This window comes from Notothenia rossii (genome assembly GCF_949606895.1).
Source record: "Notothenia rossii genome assembly, chromosome: 1".
Classification (NCBI taxonomy): Eukaryota; Metazoa; Chordata; class Actinopteri; order Perciformes; family Nototheniidae; genus Notothenia; species Notothenia rossii.
This window is the reverse complement of record NC_136912.1, coordinates 69,865,685-69,886,725: the sequence shown is the minus strand read 5'-3', so window position 1 is coordinate 69,886,725 and position 21,041 is coordinate 69,865,685. Positions and strand designations below refer to the sequence as shown.

General features: G+C 39.4%; 2 protein-coding genes across 8 annotated transcripts in view; one reads left to right on the top strand and one right to left on the bottom strand.

Moving 5' to 3' along the window:
- The window catches only part of ghrhrb (growth hormone releasing hormone receptor b), a 55,294-nt gene extending 48,351 nt beyond the window's left edge, over positions 1–6,943 (top strand). For 3 of the 6 annotated variants that reach the window (XM_079689003.1, XM_079689007.1, XM_079689008.1), the window contains 7 exons: positions 2,329–2,482; positions 2,611–2,671; positions 2,959–3,028; positions 3,665–3,756; positions 3,869–4,016; positions 4,122–4,163; positions 5,638–6,943. In XM_079689003.1, coding sequence (XP_079545129.1) covers positions 2,329–2,482; positions 2,611–2,671; positions 2,959–3,028; positions 3,665–3,756; positions 3,869–4,016; positions 4,122–4,163; positions 5,638–5,832 — 762 coding nt within the window. In that variant the 3' untranslated portion in view covers positions 5,833–6,943. Of the gene's footprint in view, positions 1–2,328; positions 2,483–2,610; positions 2,672–2,958; positions 3,029–3,664; positions 3,757–3,868; positions 4,017–4,121; positions 4,164–5,193 lie in introns of all 6 variants that reach the window. The other 3 variants (XM_079689006.1, XM_079689004.1, XM_079689005.1) reach the window with 3 other exon arrangements.
- A 1,391-nt stretch (positions 6,944–8,334) lies between these two features.
- adcyap1r1b (adenylate cyclase activating polypeptide 1b (pituitary) receptor type I) overlaps positions 8,335–21,041 on the bottom strand; it is a 22,370-nt gene continuing 9,663 nt past the window's right edge. The window contains exons 3-14 of one of the 2 annotated variants that reach the window (XM_079688983.1): positions 20,026–20,128; positions 17,344–17,457; positions 16,557–16,660; positions 16,361–16,458; positions 15,327–15,459; positions 14,820–14,973; positions 14,666–14,726; positions 14,505–14,574; positions 14,115–14,206; positions 13,736–13,865; positions 13,343–13,384; positions 8,335–12,884 (exon numbers count right to left, since the gene is read on the bottom strand). In XM_079688983.1, the coding sequence (XP_079545109.1) occupies positions 12,507–12,884; positions 13,343–13,384; positions 13,736–13,865; positions 14,115–14,206; positions 14,505–14,574; positions 14,666–14,726; positions 14,820–14,973; positions 15,327–15,459; positions 16,361–16,458; positions 16,557–16,660; positions 17,344–17,457; positions 20,026–20,128 (1,479 nt within the window). In that variant the 3' untranslated portion in view covers positions 8,335–12,506. The remainder of the gene's footprint in view (positions 12,885–13,342; positions 13,385–13,735; positions 13,866–14,114; positions 14,207–14,504; positions 14,575–14,665; positions 14,727–14,819; positions 14,974–15,326; positions 15,460–16,360; positions 16,459–16,556; positions 16,661–17,343; positions 17,458–20,025; positions 20,129–21,041) is intronic. The other variant, XM_079688984.1, reaches the window with a different exon arrangement.

The following is a 21,041-nucleotide window of genomic DNA, read 5'->3' as shown; positions in this document are numbered from 1 at the left end:
AAAAAAGGTAGTATCAACCGAAAGCCAACCTATAAATCTTCTTTACAACCGACAATAAGTTAGCTCCTTTATTGTAATCTACAGGGATCATCAGTTGGCTAACTTTTTGCATGTAGCATGTAGCTTTAGCCTGAGTCCTTCAGCATTATTATTATTATTATTATGCATCAAATGCATATTTAACACCTTTCACAGGGTTCTCATTTAAAACGAAGCAGCTAGAGGCAATACTGAAATGTAATAAAACTAGTGGTGGGCATAGATTAATTTTTTTAATCTAGATTAATCTCACTGTATTCTTGGAATTAATCTAGATTAATCTAGATTAAAATGGCTCATTTGAATTCTGCCGAAGGCATTCAGAATATGTGTGCTACCCAAATAATGACTAAAAGTAAGTCTTTGAGAACGGGTTTCTCAAGCCAGGTGGTGCATTAGACCAGGGGCTCATCTCCAGTTTCCAAAATGCATCACAAACTGACAAAGACAGACAAAGTAAATTAGAATGATTTCACTACTAGTAGTAAACAACTAGCAATTATCAAGAAGCAAACATAACGTGGTGGTAATTAAAAGGCTACAAAATTAAATTATGTAATTTAAAATGACATAACGTAGCATACCTAAAGCGAAGGAGTGAAGTTCCCAGCTAGCATCGATGAGGTGTACTGTAACGCCGAGGTAGTTGTCGTTGTTAACGGACGTCCAATGGTCCCCAGTCAGTGCTACAGACCTCGCCTCTACCATCTTCTCAACTTTCGTAGCTTTCTCTTCTGCGTGCTGGTCATGTATTCTCCTCATGATAGTTCGCCTCGCAGGCAGTTTGTAAGATGGGTCACCTGTGGCCGCCTGGAGAACAAGCTTGAGCCCGTCATCTTCAACCACGCTAATGGGCCTGCAGCTGGTGGCAATCCACTGAGCGAGGAGACTAGTTAGCTTGGCTGATAGAGCTGTGCTGACGGGCTTGCCTCGGTTGCACTCAAACATAGTTGTTTGACGACGAGTCTTCCCCCGCGCTACATCAGTGCTCGGCCCGGCATCTTCCGCATTAGCTAAGGGATGCTTTGCGTTTAGGTGGTACTTGAGACTGGATGAACTCCTACAGTAAACTAATTCCGCATTGCACAAGGTGCAAACAACCTTATTTTTGTCGAGGTTTCCATCGGGAAGCTTCTTAAAAATAAATGTCCCCTGAAGCAAACCCCGCGGCTTCATTCCTGCTGTATCCATGTTAGCATGTCACGTTTAATGTGGCTGATTTGACCGGGGTCAGATCCATAGACAGTAGAAGAAACACAGGTCAAAGACTCGATCTCGCCCCCTACAGTGCAATTCGGCTAGGTATACATCCGCGCTAAATTATCAAGGTGAAAGTCATCATCGCTTGCGTAGTATAGACCCAGCTCCCAACCCAACTTTGAGAATAGATTAACGGCGATATTTTTTTTTATCGCCGACAAGAGTCTCACGTTAACGCAGCACGTTAACGCCGATAACGGCCCACCACTAAATAAAACCTTAACCAAATTCTTTCTTTCTTCTCAATAAAAGAGGGAATTAAATATAGATGGTTTATATATATATATATATCATATTTGTTTTCCCAATGCAGCAGTTTTGTGTAATGTGCATGTGATTTCATGACTATACTGTCAGGTGTCATGATGACTTGAGCTACATTCACAAGATACGTGGTAAAACAGCTAGTTTATAGTTAACGTTATCATACGTAACCAATCAGATAGAAGTTGAAAGAAGCGGCGCAAGCTAGCAAGTGAGGCAATCAGAAACATTACTTAAATAGCTGTGTCTCCCACAAGGCTCTGCACCCAACCTCGCTGTGAGCAAAGAGCAAACCGCTAATCATGTGAATGTGGCCTTAGAGTAATTGACTTACTTATGTTTAAGTTTAAAACCAATATGGCTAGTCAGAGAGAATCATGCAATATTTTTGGCATGACTAGTTTGAATAAACAGTAACCAACGAGGACAAAATGTACAGATTTATCATTTACCTTATAGGTAAGACGAACTGTTTAGACGCCTGCTAAGCTTACACATCCTAGACAGATCTCTCTACTCTATACTTGCTTGAACCAATACAAACTAATTCATGAACTCTCTTGCCACCTCAATTTCTTTTACAGTGTTTCGTTGTGAATCACAGTCATGTCATGTGTTAAGCATAGCTACCCACTACAAACTCCTGAAAAAACTAAGCTTTAGTCTTCATTTAGAACCAGTTGATGGAAAACATAATTCTCATTTCGTTATGCAACAATTCTAATGCAGTTGTTTTTTGCCCTAACCCTAACCCTCGTCCCACAGGCGTCCTGTAAATCAGCTGTGGCCTTTTTCCAGTTCAGTATCCTTGCCAACTACTTCTGGCTTCTGGTGGAGGGCATGTACCTGCAGACACTGCTTGCTCTCACTTTTGTCTTCCAGAAGAAATACTTCTGGTGGTACATACTCATCGGCTGGGGTGGGCAATCTTTCTCTTTCACCTTTCAGTGTTTGCTTTAATTTTCTACCTTCCCTCCTCTCTCTGGTTCTTGTTAGAGCTCTGTGTTTTCTCTCTCTTAATGATAACACTGTGTCTATATCTCCAAGGTCTCCCAACAATGATCATAATGGCGTGGATCCTCACTCGAAACTTCTACGATAACAAGGGGTGAGCTTCTGCGGGAGAAAATCTGAGAACATTTATAGGAGCAGAAAGGGTTTTCTAATGACTTTTACGCACACCTGTTAAATCAAAAACACTCAGAAGGGTTGAATGCTGACAAATTAGAGTTAATCTTTAGATAGTTCAATTTAGGATTGCTTCTTATATTTCTAACACATTGGTCTAGCTTATGTTAGTGTGGTTTCGTGTTTTTTTTTGTGTGAAGTGTTGAGATGAACAAAATTGCACCCATGTAACCACCTTGTTTATCTCATTACTGTTGTGTGTCCCAGGTGTTGGGATGACACAGATGTGGCCTTCATCTGGTGGATCATAAAAGCTCCAATAACTGCATCACTACTGGTGAGTGCAGCACAGTAACAATGGGAGCTATTGAGGAATTATAAGAGTCCTCAATCTTGGATAGGGCCTGTATGACTCTTTGGCACTGGCTACTGTAGAAACGTATTTTGTGTTCTCATTAGATTTAACAAAAACACATTAGTTGGTGCATTTCCCACATGCATGGAAGCAGGTCAAAATGGCAGAGTGCCAAGAAAGGCTTGTTATCTTTGTCTAAAAACAGTGGACTTCGTTTTTCCCCAATTTGAAATGGGGTTGATTTTAGGGTTATAGGTAATGGCTGACAATAGACCATGAAAGATACATGTGCGACACCTCTTTGCTAATGGTTAAGGCTACGACTTCGCCAAAGTTTCCCAAAAGAACAACTCAACGCGATACAAGGTTCAAATTTGAAGTTGTTCAATTTCAACTGAACAAGAGGCAAATATTAGCCAATGATAATTTTGCGCATGTGTAGCCATGCCCTCAGTGGGGGCCGAGTGGTTTTATTCTGCCATCAACAAAAAAAAATAAAATAAGTCATTCAATTTTCCAAAGGTATGACTGCGGGCCAGCCAATAACAATTGCTACAGTTGTAGCATATACTGTGTTGGCTTTGTGTTTTTCTTTAGGTCTTTCTTTGTTTCATGTAGGTAAACTTCATCATCTTCATTAACGTGATCAGGATTCTGGTCCAGAAGCTGACATCTCCCGGTGTCGGTGGCAATGACACCAGTCACTTCAAGTGAGAAGAGATTACATTCACCTTCACTTTAAGATATGCACAAACACATTCCGGAACTTTATGTAACTTTGTGTATTTTTCATGGGTATTCTTTTATTTACAACGTGCGCAGGAGGCTTGCCAAATCCACTCTGCTCCTCATCCCTCTGTTTGGGATGCACTACATGGTGTTTGCCTTCCTGCCAGAGAACACAGGAGCAGAGGCACGGATCTTCATAGAGCTCGGCCTCGGATCCTTTCAGGTACAACACATAACACTGGTACAAACTTAAGTATGAACACTAACATGTAGGAGATTGAAGTTTGCTCCGGATGTGCGTTTTTAGTATTTAATACTGTTCCTATAATACTTTTCTGCTCTGAAGGGATTCGTTGTTGCCCTGCTCTATTGTTTCCTGAATGGCGAGGTAAGTCAATACTATACTTTATATGCAGGCTTATAATTAAATAATTCATATGATCTCATTGGAATTGGTTATGGAGGGCAACATCCTTAATTATTACTATTGCAAACATACCTGAAGTTTATTTAACATTTGTTAACAAGTAAAGGACCATACAATTGGTTTTGCATGTCAACCAAGAAGTTGTTCATATTTTAAATATATATATATATTATTCATAGTATATTTATGAAGTTTCGTAATAAATGTTTCAGATCTGGACATGTTTCATACAGTAGTATTGGTCTCATTCAGTAATATGTGAATTTGAAGACATTGAGACAGCGTGTCCAGGGTGTAGGCATTAAAGGCACCGAAGTGTTTCTATGGGAATGACGATGATATTAAAATCTTTGGCCGCAATAACAGAGTTGTATCCCCTGATGACTGAAGCAAATTCGAGAAAGATATAAATGGTTTGTCATTAAAAAAAATGAGTTAGAAAAGAAACACATGAAGAAATAAGGAAAAGGAAACAAGTTGAAGAACAGGAAAGACATATTTAATCATTTCCAAAATTCACAAAGGTTATTATCCAACCAAAATATTTGTAAGTGTCTAGCCTTTAAAAACAAAGGATTGGCGTGGAGTTTATTCTCACTGTTGCTGCACTCATCCATTTTGAGGTGATATCATCATAAAATATGACATCAAACATGAAAAACATCATTTTAAAATCTCAATAGTGGCCATAAAACGTATGAAAAAATACCATTCTTGATGAGAAGGAAAGTGCATCGATTTCACAGGTATTACATAATGCATTTGTAAGTAAACAGTTTTCTAAACATGCTCAAAGAGGTACGTTTATATAAGGACTGTTGGCTGTCTGTTTGCATGATGTGAAGGAGTCTTAATGTGTTTGCAGAGTAGTTATGTAGTATGGTATGGTATATGTGGTAACGTTTGGCTAATAATATGTATAAAGAAGTTGGATTTATTGTTATAATTTATTTTTATTCTTGTTTGGGATTCTCACCGCTTTTATTTTCAGATGAAGCACAAACATATTAAAGCAGCTCCAAGCAGATGCTTTTGTAAAAACTGGTGTGACTCTGGTCAGGGCCTCCACAATCACACAGGTATTTTCACTCCCTGGTTGATTAGGGTTCTAACTACAGGTTAAAAGAGATGCAGTCTAATCAGGCAAAACAAGTGAAAACACCTGTGAGGACATGCAGAACAATAGTTTATTTTCTGAGAAATAACAAAAATATACTTAATTTTTCCAAATCAGGCTAAAATTGTATGGTATGTTTTTGAAAAGAATCCGAAAGTGTCTATATTCAATGGGCTGCAAATCTAGTCAAATTTATTTTTAGTCCATGAAGAAGAAAAAAGCCTGTTACAGACCAAGATGTAGCTTTTAGAGAAGAACACAATGTGATCTGGTCTCTTAAGCATTCCATCGGTTTTTATTTATGTATGTTTTTTGTAGGTGCAGGCAGAGCTTAAGAAGAGGTTTTGGAAGTGGCAGACTCAGAAGTACCTGCGCTACAGTAAACGGCGTCGTACGTTGTTCACTGAAAGCAGCACGATCACACAGATCTCCGTCCTGGACAAATCCAGCCCCAAAGATCAGCCGGCCTCAGAGACACACACCCTCACGCCCAACAACGTGTCCAGCGTCTGAGGCACAGTCGCTGCTGTTCATGTAAACTGCTCGGCATCTGGCCGACGTCCAGTGATCAAACCACAGAGCCTAAGAATGTTCAAGGTACCTCGTAACTCCATACGGGACGGATGCGTTGCAGAATCTTACATGGGCTGCCTCATATACAACCAAACTTGTTGACTTATGCCTAACTCTTTCGATTCCCATTATCCCACACTCCTTTCCCCCATAATATGAATTAATTTCAAACTAAAAGGCTTCATATGGGCAAGACACAGAGGTCAAATATTTTTATTGATTTGGTATCATAGGAAAGATTTAGCTTTGGGGTCATCCTACACATCTTACTCACAACCAGCAAATTGTTACTCTGTATTTACAGAAGTAACAGATATGGCTTCAAAACGTTGTCATTGTTTAAACATAAATCAATCGAAAATCATCTTTATAAGTAACAATTTACATAATTTGTTCTGTCACAGCAGGTTTTTGATAAATTGTTGTGTTTGTGTTGTTTTGGTTCATATTTGTGTTTGTAAGGACAGCCACAAATGTGTTGCAGTTGTGAGGTTTGCTAAGTAAGTTCAAACTTAAGTGGGTCGGGTGAATTATCTACAAGGGTTACAATATGGCAGTTTTCACTTGGGTTGAAGCTGTTAAAAAGCAGAATGGTTTAATTATCAAAAACTCAACACAGTCTAAAATATCTGATGTTTATCTACCAAGTTGTTCATTTTCGCACATGTCACAAGCGCTGAAGGGCATGCTGTCTACAAGAAATTCTCACCAACACATTTATTGAGTTTCAGTGTCAAGATAATTATTGTTCTTATTCATTCAGTGCCACTATAGTCTCTTGAATGTTGGGCAAGTAGGGCAATTGATCTGTTTAATAGAATATGCCCGTGTTACCATGAAGTGGCATGCAACATGTTGCACAGTGCACTAGTGCACATCTGGAGCACTTGACTGTAAAAGCTATTTATTTGTATGATTAATATTTCTCCGCTTTGTGTGAATGTAAATAGACTGGAACTAAGTTTATAGCAACGGAACAGTCCATCTAACATATTTATAAATCAAATAGAATGACCTTGTTACTGTAAAAAAAAAAAAAAAAAAAATGGGGTTGAAATGAATAAGTTGGTGTTTATATGTTATATATTTTTCTGAATTATACATGTTTGTTATTATACTATTCTTATATGTAGTATTGCAAAATGTGAATAAGATTATAATGTATATTTCTGTATTAGTCAGTGTAAGTGATGCCCAGTTGCTGATCGCTGTGCTAAAGCTAATGCTAATCCAGAAGCTGAGGAATAACTTCAAGTTGATGAACTGCAGTTGTTGTGTATCTATGCCTTGAATTCATATATAGTGTTTCTAATTTGGCAAATAGTTAGCAAGTCAGCACACTCATTACTTATATTTATAGGAAATATTTCATTACTCTGCTTCTGACCGCTACAGTGCCTTGATCATAGTAACTCAGTGTTTCAGTAGGTTTGCATTTAAAATCTGTGTATCAACATCAGATATTTAATATTGTGATGCTTAACTATGTCTTTACTGTGCAGCACAACAGGTGTGCTTCTGTGGCAAAATATATGATGAGAACTGTGTTTGAATTACAAAAACAAAGCTTTCATCGAATGTTAAATTGTGCAGTGGGGAAGTGAAGGGAGAACTAAGAATGTTCAATGTGATGTTTTGCGTAGAAAGCTTCTCATGATGTGTCTGGACTTTGCTTTTTAGATTACATTCCTTTACAGTGTTATTTCTCCTTCTCAGTTGAGAAAGTGATGTTTCTTTTACAGGTTCCGGGTTTACTACGAGAATGCAAGTTTCTCATGTGGTGTCTTCTTTTTTGGGTTGGGGGTGAACATTACAGGACCAGGCTGTTGATCATATATCATTTTGTAACTGTTAATGTCCCATGAAAAGCCAAAAATTGTGAATGTCTTGGTCCATCTCTTAATACTTTCTATCATCCCCGCCCTGTTTGTGGAACCCAGCCTTATCCCAATGATTCCTAGAATTTAATCTTAAAAATAACATCTAATTTCTAAAAAACATGTTCGTTTTTGTCAACTGATCCAAACACATTAATACCCAATCATAATCATTACCATTTACACACATTGTAGTTTATTTGACACTTATTCCCAGTACACTGTTCTGCTGCCATATATAAACTGGAAATCACCAAATGTGGATTCTTCCGCCCCTGAAAATAGTCCCAAACCCAAACGATGCACTGCTTCCTCCTGTTTGAGAGACAGTAGCTAACTCAATCGACTGGCTGCTTATGGGAACGACTGAGTCTTTTTCACAATGTATATTTTGAAGTTATTTTAAAGATTTAAAAAGGGAAGAGGAAATGAAAAGTACTGAGGCGGACTAACACATGTTGATGTTAATAGTTTCACAGGCTTTCCTCACATAAAAAACCTATTATAACACCAGCCTTATCCTTAAAACCAAAACACTTGTGAGTATTTACGACATAAAACAACATTAAGCCAACAAGTTAAAAACATTTATTGTCGATACTTCCATAATGTACAAAAAAAACTCTTCTCTTGTGCACACCAAAACAACATTAAATGGTGCACTGTGCAATGAAATGGATCAAATGAAAAGAGAGCTCGTGAGCAAACGTTAGCAGGCTCGCAGCGGAGTGCTTTAGGTTACTTTTACATTCAGCTATTAGTACACAAAGTTCTGAGCCCCATTTTTATTTTTATTTCTAACAGGCTACCGTCACAAATAAGCATTTCAATAAAGATAACCACTTTTAAAAAGCTGAAAAGGAAAAACATTTGAAAACAGGTCATGCTATAAAGTAAAAATCAGATAGTGCAGACGTTTTTTATGGCACTTCACTTTTCCTCATGTCTGCAAAGATTACAATCAAAGGAAAAGTATTCCATGGGCCCAATTTGATAATTATTCACAGTTGAAACACAATATGTATGTTCGAGCTCATTAATTGCCTCATCCATTTAAAAACAAGCAAGCAGCTCTGATTCCCTTAATGGCCTGAAAGCGTGTTCCTCTCTTTGTTATTACATCTGCCGGTCAAAAAGAGATCAAAACGATTTTACGCGCATGCAACAGCCTTTTAGAGAGTACAGAGGCATTACAGGAGGCTTTATACAGTAGTTTAAGCAAACACCATGACCATTACCAAAAAACAATGAAATATAGGAAAACGATCACAGCGCAACGTTTTTAAATGACAGTTATTTACTTTGAACCACAGAAAACGGCATTTACAAGGAACAACGTCAGCAGCTTGTTTCTGTCTCGCACATTTAAACTGCAGTTTATTTAGTCACAAAGGTTGGCTACAGACCTTTTTTCAAACACTTCAACTAACTACTTCATAGTTCAAAAACAACAAGTTCAAATGAATATTTACTCTTTTAATAATAGCAACATCTTTGTCTGACATCAACATAGTACTGGCAATATAAGGCTCCAACTCCCATATTAACACTAAAGGAAATCATTTAGAAATATGTCAAAAGCAGTGGGTGCATGTGCCGGTGAGATTGTCAAAGAAAATGTCTGTGATGAATTTAATTGAATATTTGACCGAATTAGAGTGGGTCGTGATTGTCACGCCCTTCACTTGTTATGGCATGTCACTCTGAATACACACAGCAGACCAATACAGTTTCAGGTCACACTTCTTTTTCATGGTCTGGACTCCTAAGAAGGAATGCATTTTGGCAATTTGCAGGTCAAGAGATGAGTTGACATTCTGAGTAAAACTTAACAAAAATTCAATTGAGAAGGGAAAGTAAGGGTTTTAAGATTTACTGCTATGATAAATGAGATGTTTACTAACAAAAATAATATAATTTGAGTAACATAGGATAATATTCTGTCAATACTAGAGTGCCTCCTAAATAATGTATGTTTCTTTTTTCACAGATATGGGTTTAGAGACGCTTAGCCATCTCCCTACATCCATGTTTCAAGTGTTGGCCATAAGCCAAGAAAGAGACAAAACAAATGTTTTACATTTAAGATAACTGTCAAATGGAAAATGGGGGTAACTGGACTCAACTTAAACCCAGGTTGATCCCAGAGAAACTAAATGCTTGAATCAATTTGTTCTTTTTTTCTATGTATAAAAAAGTATTATTATTTAACGACATTGTGTCCCCTTTAGGACTCTGTACTTGACATGTCTTTATATGCAAATTACCAAAACAATGTTTTTGTGTGACTTTAAAGATTATCAGTCATAAATAATGTGGAGTCAAAGATGAAACAGTAAGTAAATGTAAATCAAAGATTTCAGCTCCTGTTTGTCTTTTACAATACAATTGCAGCTAGACCAAATTATTTCTGTCTTTTCAAATATGGACTCGTATTTAGGGAACATTTTGAAGAAAGCCCCTTAAACAATACTAGGATTTCAGAAAGAAAAGAAAGAAAAGAGCTTCAGGTGTGTGACTGTTTAACTTTCCCTTTACCGCTAAGAAGTAAAAATGAAGGATGTGTAGGGGAACTAAACATATTTCTTAGTGTGTTCATGTAATATACTGTACGGTCACTGACGTAGTTATTAGTCTGTAGCATTACTTTATTTAAAACACCAATCGGTCGTATGTTCTGCTCATCTTTAGCAAAGACAACTTAAAGTACTTCGAAGGCCTCCAGGTTTAAAATACTGATTTAGTCTTAAGCATCATAAAAGCACTTTGTTCAACCACGTTCTATTCTTTGCAGATTTGTTTTGAAATGAAAAAGGACAAATCAAAATACTTGTTTTGTGCTTAAAGGCACTTTTGGAGACAAAAAGTAGAGTGGAACGTAGGGATTTTGAGGATAGTCGAGTCAGACCAAAAGAAACATCAGCAGTGACATTGAATGCAAAGCTAACACAGCCTTCGCAAACAGATACGGCCGTGCAAAAAGTCAAGTAATTGGTCTTTGGAGTTACAGTATTACCCCCGATTTAAAAGCCCCCCACAAATAGTAACGACTATGTGCTTGTCTTCAAGCGTAAAGAGAGCAAATGCCACAAGAGTTGCAAACTGCTGAAAGACATAGAGATACTGGTACGAGGGATTTGTCTGAAGAAGCCCTCATTAATCAGAATGAAAACTGATTATTCATATGGTCATTTTTTTCAGAAACAAATCTGGAAATATTCTCCAAAAAGCAGTGAAGTGCTTTCTGATGGTCAAGTACAATGTTGAAATGTCCTGTAGGAGCCCTATTGAAGAGGCTTGGCTTTACACAGTGACAAGAGAATCTGTATAACAGCGCATAGCCTCCACAACAGCCCGAAATACGTTTCTTGAAGAAAAATAAACTTTAACACCACTGAATTATCACCAAGAAAGTAACACTAAACCACATGGACAATAAATGCATGTTCATGCAAGCAGTTGAACTCATAATGCTTTCTTCCATGAGTATCATTGACATTTTCTGTACTAACGGCCGTTTAAAACTACAGACGCACTCCAAAAGTATTCCTCTCAGAGGTCAAGTTTCCAGTGCTGAGATTGAAAAGAGAAGTTTGTGGTCGTCATCGGTAAACCTCAGCACTGTGAAGACATCTGAAGAATAGTTATCATCATTTAACCCTGGTATGTTTTTTTCTCTCTTTTTGGCAATTCACATGAATGGAAAAAATATGTCCTTCTCATAAATACTGCTTTTCTCCAACTTGTTAGATCCAGGTGAAATTTCACCTTCGACATTCCTCAGCCTGTTTGTCTTCATCTCTTTGTTTTACATCAGTCACAGTTTACACAGGAAACAAAGGCTTGTTACAGTAGTGGGGAATAGTCTGAATGTGTTCAATAAGTGTAGGTATGACCTGGAGTCCATAATGTTTGAGCTCAATAAATAACATTGATTTGATGTTGAGAAGTTCAAATTTCTAACAGTGACTTAAGCTTGAACCTTCATTCTTAAATTTCCTTCAACATATTTATAAAAAACTTCCCAGTTAAGGTATCTACTGTACATCAGGGCGGCTCAGAATATTAGCAGCAGAGGCCGGGATATCAAGAATTTGAGGGGGAAACTCTAGAAAACTCTGTGTAATACACAGGAAAACTGCATCTTTTAGACAGCATGCCATCATTTTATAAATCAGATTTTCACATAAAAAGGCTAAATGCCAAGCTTTAGCTAAAATAACTCTGATGTCATCACACTGCCATCGCTAAGGGTTATCCTTTTCAGTACTCAACGGGATAAACTTAATGTGTAAAATCAGCAGAGTTTCCCTTTACGGTGTTCACATGAATAATGGAACCATTTCAAATGGCATGGCAGCTGGCAAGTCTGCATCTAAAGAGCAATACAGTGTATAGATACAGTCTAAAAACACATTTTAAAGAAAGGGTGAACTTGAGAATTGTTTTTAAAAACGTTCTCAGACTGACTGGAATGATCACTGTGAGGGAGCTGCAGAAATAAACCACCCCCCCAACACGTGCGATACAGCAGCAAATACTGTAGCACCGGACAACAGTAATACAATATATACAGAGAGATCAACCGCCCAACAGGACATTAGATATTCACTAGAATTCGTAATCATGCCCTTTGAAGTGGACCAAGTTTTTCACTCCTGAACCCGGAGTTCGGGACTTAAAGAGATTATTTGGCACCAGACGTTCAGGTTGGGTCATAATTGGGGTCAAAGCAGGTCAGACAAGAGGCTGTTCTGGGTCGCTGGAGTTGAGCTGTGTTTCTATCATGTTGTCGTCCGGGTACGGATTGGGGTACGGGTTGAGGAACGGGTTGGTGAGACTGGTCATGGGGAGGAGGATGGGTGCATCGGGTTTGGCGGCGCTGCAGGGCATTGCATCCCCCCCGGTGGGACTCAGGTCGCCGGGGTCTCGGCCAGCAAGCTGGACATGCGGATCTGCGAGCTGCTCTTGCTGAGGATGGACAGCTGCGTGCCCCCGTTCACCCCACTGCTCGCCAGCGAAGGATGCCGGTGCTTCAGGTCCACAGCAAAGTACCTGTTCACCGTCCAGCTGCGCCATTTCCTCTTGATCTCCGATTGCACCTTGAGGGATATACTTCACAAGGTCATTATTAATGGACCTCGCTTGAAAGAGGCCAGCTCACTGTCCCTCACAGCTCTGTGTGTGCTATATCTCATTGTTTTAGCTTCCTAGGGATTCTTTCTGACAAATACTTTTCCCTAAAATGAAAAAGATTGTATGCCCACACACCCAACATTTTTTTAAAGTTGCTAGAAAAACCTCAGCTTAGTCCGAAATACAATATGGCCATATATGACAGTCCATGTCATATAAATGAAGGATATTAGATCAAATTCTGCATTTTCTTTTAATTACCACTCCATTTCCAATATATATTTTGGTTTGAAAAGAAATCCTGTAAACTATAAGCCTTATCTATACCAAGAATTTACATATAATCCTGTAAAACTAAACAGGTATGTTGTGAATCAGTTGTGTTTTCATGTGTGAATTCAGAGAACTGGTGTAAAGGCGTCAGTGATGATGTTTACCTCTCCGTTCAGGAAGCAGTAGAGGACTGCAACGACAAAGCCCTGGGGATACAGAAGGTCCAAGAATTAGACAACAGAGAACACTTACATGTCAACTTTAAAAGGAGAAACAACAGCAGTGAGTGATAAAAGACACTACTGTGAAAAAAACAGCAGGATTCATTTTCATAATGGTATTTTCACATACAATAACTCACACTCGTTTTCATATAAAAGCTGAAGACTTGATTTGAAACTTGAAATCAACTTTATAGATTCCAAGCAGTCAGGTCATACTTGAGTCTTAATAAATGGACAGATGTGTTAAAATTCCCTAAGTATCCTTCAATGGCTGATACAAAGGTACAGAATTTGTAAATAATCATTCTCAGGCCATGATGGAGGATCAGTCACCTGGAAGGATCCGAGTCCAAGCTCAAACACCAGACGCTCCCTCTTGCTCACGTTCTCGGGGGAAAAGGCAAACACAGTGTAGTGGATCCCAAACAGAGGAATCAGGAGCAGAGTGGAGCGGGCCAACCTCCTGCAAAATAACACACAGAATAATTATGAAACTGGAATAAAGTGTGTCCTCATTTTCATAATAGGTCTGTCGTAATAGACCTCAACTACACTTTTAATCTTAATCATTCAGTCATAGAAGTAGAAGTATTTGTCAAATGCTGGCCCTAGTATTTTGCAGGAATGATTACAGTGGCTACAGTGGGTGTAGATGCATAAGGGACTGTACAGGCAGAACATTTCAATAAAAAGACAACATAAAACAACTTACAGGTAAATACTGGATTCATTTCCACCGATATCTGGGGACTGCAACTTCTGGACGAGGATGACGATGATACCGATGAAGAGCACAAAGTTGACCTACAGACAAGATGTAAGGCAAACAAGTTACAAATAAAAATATTGTTTTAATTGTTTAACAGAATATAAAGTTTTGTTTATATTGTTTATATTTGATATAATATTTTAAATGTTTAATTCTCTTTTCCACTTTTTTAAGTATTTTAAGTATTGTATTTTAATGTCTGAACACACGTCTGCTTCTGTGACAAAATCATTTCCAAAATTGGGATCAATAAAGTATCTATATCTATCATCTATCTATCTTGTTTATGTTGTGTTTGTTATGTCACTGCATATACAGGTAATAACAACGTACCATAATTGAAGCGAGTACAGGTCCCTTGATCACCCACCAGATGGCAGCATTGTTATTCATGTCCCAACATCTGAAGGAGCAGGAGGACACAACCTCACATTCAAAGCATTATCAGACACACTTTAACATACAGGTACTAAACACTGTTGTTCAAAACCTACCCGTTATCATCAAAGTGAAACTTCAGCACGGCCCAGATGGTCACACACACTGTGGGGGTTCCTAAATTGACAAGAAAACAAGGATACAAAAATGAGTAATGATTCATGAGATGGGATAAGAATGCCAGTTTGCGTGTTGTGGTTTGTCGCTCACCCCAACCAATGATGATGTACCAGTAGAAGTATCTCTTCTCAGGGAAGAAGGTCTCCACTAGTAAAGTGAAGAGGTACAGACCCTCGATGAAGAGCCAGAAGTAGTTAGAGAGGACACAGTAATGGAAGAATATCATCACTGCTCGACACTCAAGCTTCAAGGAGAAAAAAAGACACCATGGGAAAATGTCAGAAAGACAGAGCTAAGGCGAGACACTACAGGACACTAATCTATAACATGTCTTTTTTAGGACGTGACAGAAACATCAGAAATATATATTTAGTTGGTTTTGTTGCAACACTTCTGTAGACCATTCAGGGAAAGGAAATTGTCTTAATGTATAATATCCACTGATGAAATGTAATACAGATACTTCTTTTTGGTCTTCTCGAGAAAAACCTTGTTATAGATCAATCATTTATAAAGATACAAATCATCTGTCAGCCTGTTAACATGTAAAACAAAGAGCATTGTAGGAACATGTGCAGGCCTGTTGGTGTTACTCACAGTGTGTATGAAGCAATGCTCACTGTCTGCTTCGGCATACAGCACGCTGTCTTTGATGAAGACTGAAATCGCTCTCAAGATGAAAGACACAAATAGGTTCATGTGGATGAAGTTCCTCGTACAGTGCAGCTTCCTGATTAAAGCCAACAGACAGGAACACACTGATTACGTTTTTCATAAAAACAATAGCTGCATGCAGTGGAACAATACGTTGAGGTTTGTTTTGTTGTCATTCAGTGATCAACATGCAGAAATAGTTCACACAGTTCTAAATAGCTTTCGAGAAAGCAGCTGTGGTCTTATCCTTACTGCCACATTTTCCACTTGGGAAGAAGCCCCCGCATTCACTACGATGACGCCAGGGGGATTGTATTTGCGTTATATCTTGATACACATGGTTTTCACATAGTTAATGTAAACATGCATTAGTTACTGTGGTCTATGTCTAGGAATAGCCCAAAAGAAATATCATGGATTTTATTGCTCCATTTGAAAATGTTTGTCTCATTATTTTACCTCTGTAAAGCGTCTTTGCGCACCTGATAAAGCGCTCGATAATTTGTATTATTATTATCTCTTTTTTTTTTAAGTGTTCACGTGACATTACATTGCCAGTAAAAATAACTCTGCTTTTGGTTTCACACGGGAATCGGACGCCTGGTTGAAAGTCCTGTGTTTGTTTGTCATCAGTACTGTAGGAGCCACAACATCAGCTGCATCAATAGTAGTAGTAGTTGTGGTAGTACATGAAGTGATAACAGCAAAAGCAGTGACAGTACTAACACTTATTGAGGTAGAAGTACATACCAAGAAATTAACAACTTTTCTTTTGAAAAACGATAATAATGTTCACCATGAAAGGGATTACCTCATCCTAAAATAATGTCAATGTGTTTTAAGATATTTGATGTAAATAAGTAAGATGCCTGAAATATTCTTCAGTTCTTTTCTCCCTCTATGTTTTGATAAACCTTGTTTTTCCCCAACACGCCCCATCAAGCTGCAGTACCACCCCTGACCACTAGACGGCTCACCTGAACCTGCACAAGATGACCATGGCCATGACGAGGGACACCAAAGAGGTGCTATAGCCCACAGTGTACAGAGCCTTCACTGATACAAAGTACATGTCCTAAAATGGAATCACAAGAACAACAAAAAGTTAATAAACTGATTTTTCAATAATATACAATGTCTCATTCAACCTATTACTCTGAGAGTGATACCTACCGGATGGCTACTGTTCCCTTCTTCAGACATGCAGGCATCAACGTAATGAGGGAAGGTCTCGTCCCATCCGAACTCAGTGCAGTTCCGACTCACCATGCCTGGCTCTGTGGATGCCGGACAATTCATTTAAAACACATACTGTACTAATATGTTGAGTGAAATCAGGAAGATACAGTAGTACCCTCTTAAATGATTTCCTTCATTTAGTTGGTTTTCCCCTTAAATTGAAATGTGTGTAATGTAACACAGAGGATAGATTTTCCAACCACAAGCACACATAGTACTTGTGAGGACAAACAATGACATAACACATTCCCTACCCCCTAACGATGACATCGGCCAAAACCGTATTCTTATCTTAACACTATGTGGGGACCAATGAAACGTTCACATTTTCAAAAGTGTTGTAAGTACCCTCTTTTGTGTGTGTGTGTGTGTGTGTGTGTGTGTGTGTGTGTGTGTGTGTGTGTGTGTGTGTGTGTGTGTGTGTGTGTGTGTGTGTGTGTGTGTGTGTGTGTGTGTGTGTGTGTTTGTTTGTGTGTGTTTGTGTATGTGTGTGTTCTTTGGTCCCCACTTTGTATTAAAGTTAGAAATACATTTTTTGATTTGCATAGTTAGGGTAATGTATAATGTCAATGTGTGTTTGTGGGCAAGATTTTTACAAAAATCTGCAATTCAATTCAAGTACATGAACTTTTACAATGTGAGCACTCCAACAAGACATTTGAAGAGGAGCCTCAACATGTCAACAGCATTAGTTGCTGATGGTAAATGGGAAGCAACTCACCATAGTCTTCTTCGCTGATGAACTGAGAGAAGAGTTCGGGACAGTCGACTTCCACCACCTCCCCGATCTTTGCAGGGTGCCAACACGTCAGGTTGTCCCACATCCACGGACAGCCTGAGGAAACAACAGGTGAACAAACACAGTTCACAACAAGAGCCATATGTTACTTAATTTGGGTGAAAAAAAGCCACATATTCTTATTTAGCTGAGGGTTTTTTACTCATATATAATTTTACAACAGCATCAAAAAAGAGCGAAAGTCTTCAACAGGAAGAAGATGGTTCAGCAGAGACTTTATGAATAATATGTATGATAATTTGTTATAACAATATTTTTTGGGGGACACAGGTCTAGATGGAACATGAACATAGATGAGATTTTGGGGAGAGTAATTGGTATTCACATTAAATGTGCATACATCCATGCAGAAGATAAAAGAAGACGGTCTGATTTCCAAATTCAGTTTGTGACTTCATTAGCCGGCTCTGCTTTGGGAAATGTTGGTTTCATATTTGTTTTTTCATTATCTTAGAGCCAAGCGGGAGCTTTGTGGCAGGGTTAACAGGAGAAGCTAGTGTTTTAGTCAAGACCACAAACCACCTTAACCAAGACCAAGACAAGACCAAGACTTTAAGAGGTCGAGACCAATTCAAGACCAAGACCAAGGCAGGGCGAGACCGAATCAAGACCAGAACAAGCATACGCTCTAGACAAGCTATTACATTGAATTGGCACCATAAAGTAAAACACAAAAACCAAGCAGGCTCAGGTGATCCAAGTTGCGGGACTCTGTATCCCCTGGATGCAGGGCCGCCTTAATGCACGGGCTGACCTGGGCTGAAGCCCAGGGGCCTACGGAGATCGGGGGCCTATCATGAGCCAATTAAAAAGAAAAAAAAAATCAATTTTTTTTATTTTTTATTTCGGGGGATTTTTTTTTTTTTTTAAATAAACAAATTCTTGGCTTTCAGAATAGGAAACTTTCATTTCCAAAATCACACGATAAATACATTTTTGAATCTTGTAAAGGGAAGACGACAGCTCTCCCTCGCCACTCTGCTGTTCCACAGCGCCGCCCCCCCTCCCTCCACTGAAATTATTATTGTAAGACGTAGAGTAATGATAGATAACACGGCAGGGTCCGTTACAGTTTGTTTTCATCTGATTTTAAAAAAACAAAGTCTTGGCTTTCAGAATATTAAACTTGTTTCGGCAAATTCAGATGATAAATACAGCTTTGAAGCTTGTAACGGCATAATTACAAGCGGAGAACGGAGTAACGTAACGTCACAGCAGGCATAACAACAGCCGGTGTTTCTCGTGAGTGTTTTCCCCGGGAAACAAACACAATACACACAAACGCAAATATACACAAACACACACACGTCAGAATGAGAATATGTTTCACATGTGACTTATTCAAATTGCGAGTGATTGAGTGAAGAAAAAGTTTGAGTGGCGCTCGGAAAAGGAAATTGTTGAGGGAAAAGGAGTTTCGAGACAAGCAGCTATTACAAAAATGCAGACGCTTACAGGTTATTTTAAACCTGTAGGCCAGGATGAGGAGGAAGGACAGATGAGTTCTGTACCGAGCGGTAGCGGTGCCGGCCGCGGGGCCTCGGAGACAAGTAGGCCGTCTGGTTCTGATAGCGATGGAGTAGCGGGAGAGGAAAAACAGACAGGAGGGACATTATCTGTTGGAGGAGATGGAGAGGACGACGAGGACTTGCTACGTGGAGGGGAGCCAACGCCAACTGGACAAATACATGAGGGAGGCCCGATACGTCACTCATATGGAGGAGAGGACCAGGCGCGTGTAGAGCAGAGTGAAGAAGTGCTATCACAGAGCCTGCCGAGGCTATAAATGACTTTGATTTGTTCTTTAAATAGGGGGCCTACAAAAACTATCAGCCCCAGGGCCTGATGGCAGGTTAAGGCGGGCTTGCCTGGATGATGTAACTGAGTTATAGCTGTCCAGTTTTCAACCAAAAGGTCAGTACAATGATTTCCTTAAGTCCAATATTTATCATGCCATATTAAAATAAACAAAAGGAAGGAAAATGTATGGCCTTCTGAACAGCTTGTATACTTGGTTTCTGTTTCTCTGACGCCTGGTTGATGTAGACGATCTGCAAATGCTATCCTAGCAGTAGAGAACTAATTTGACCCTTGAAACTTGTCACCAAACAAAAAGAATGAAGAAATGGCACAAAGCTAGTCTGAATTTCCTTTCATCCATCACAGAATCACTCAGAGAGACGCCTGTCACTCACTGTCTCAGTGATCAACTTTCATTTTAAGCATCTTCATCAAGAGATGCTGGAAATTAAAGCCTTAGGCCTTCCCCCACTTCAGAGTGAAACCAAAGAGTTGATTTGCTTTGCAGAATGTCTCTGTTGCTACTGCTTTAGTTTGAATTGCTTTGAATCAAACAAAGAACTCAAAGGCAAACTGTGAAGTATTTCTAATGATCTCTCTTTGCTGACAAGCAGGTCAAAGTCAGAGTACCGCAATTTGTAGAATTATATTTTTCTCATTAGTATGCTGACCCAGAAGATATTATTGTTAATAATCTCTATGTTTATTCTGTTATAATTAACCCGAATTGGAAACTGTTACACATGGTGGTTATGATGAGGGAGAGGGATTAAAGGCTACACTCACACACTCACAATCACCTACCGTAGTCCGGGTCGTTCCCAGGATCGTCCGAGGCCATCATTTCCATGCATTTCTCCTGCTCCATCTTGATCACACAGTTTGAGTGGACCTGTTGGCTGTATTCCTGGAAAACAACATCAAAACACACACACACACACACACACACACACACACACACACACACACACACACACAAACACACACAAAGACATAGAAAGAAAGAGTCAAGTGGCAGAAGATTACATCAGAGCACAGAGGAAGGACCCAAAGGTAAAATAGAAGATGCTGCTCCATTAGCTTCACCATGCGGTTCACACCACAGTGTGGGAGAGGTCTCTGCTCTTGGATCTGTTTAAACACTCTGCCAATTAAACAAACCAGTTCAGAGCTGTTGGCACTCTCCCGAGCAACTGACCCGGAGGAGGGGCATTATTCTAATTTAAACAAGGCAGGAAAGCCTTTCAGACGAGCACTTTTCACACCAGACCGTGCCAGGGGTTACTCCCATCTGTTGAAAAGTGGTAGGCAGACACACAGAAGTGACTGTTTAAACTTGTAGTCCTCCAGCGGCGTCAACACAATCGAGGCCGGAGAGTCCCACAGCTACTTCACTAAAGAAACGGAGGTCACCCCAAGAGACACCTTCTCCACAGCCCCCCTCTGACAGCTGCATAATGAGGGACTGACGTTGGGACTGAGGAGGGGGTGGAGATGGAGGTGAGTATCTGCTAAGGAGCTTGTGTGTGCTGGCGTCAGTCTGGGAGACGCGACGTCACAGCTTTATGAGGTGTAGGAGAGGATTAGTTAAGCATTCACCCGCTGACGTCAACAGCACTCGCATGGGAGCCATGCACTGACGATCTACTGGAGTAATAGAGATGCAGGCGCTTCGGGGGCATCGTGGGGAACGAGTGTCGACACACTGTCTGTATCCTCGAATCTGCTGGGTGATTTATGTTCTGCACTCTCCAACAACAGCATCAGGTCTGCAGTGGTACAGCTACATTGAATGCTCTGGCAGTAAAGGCACAAATGGT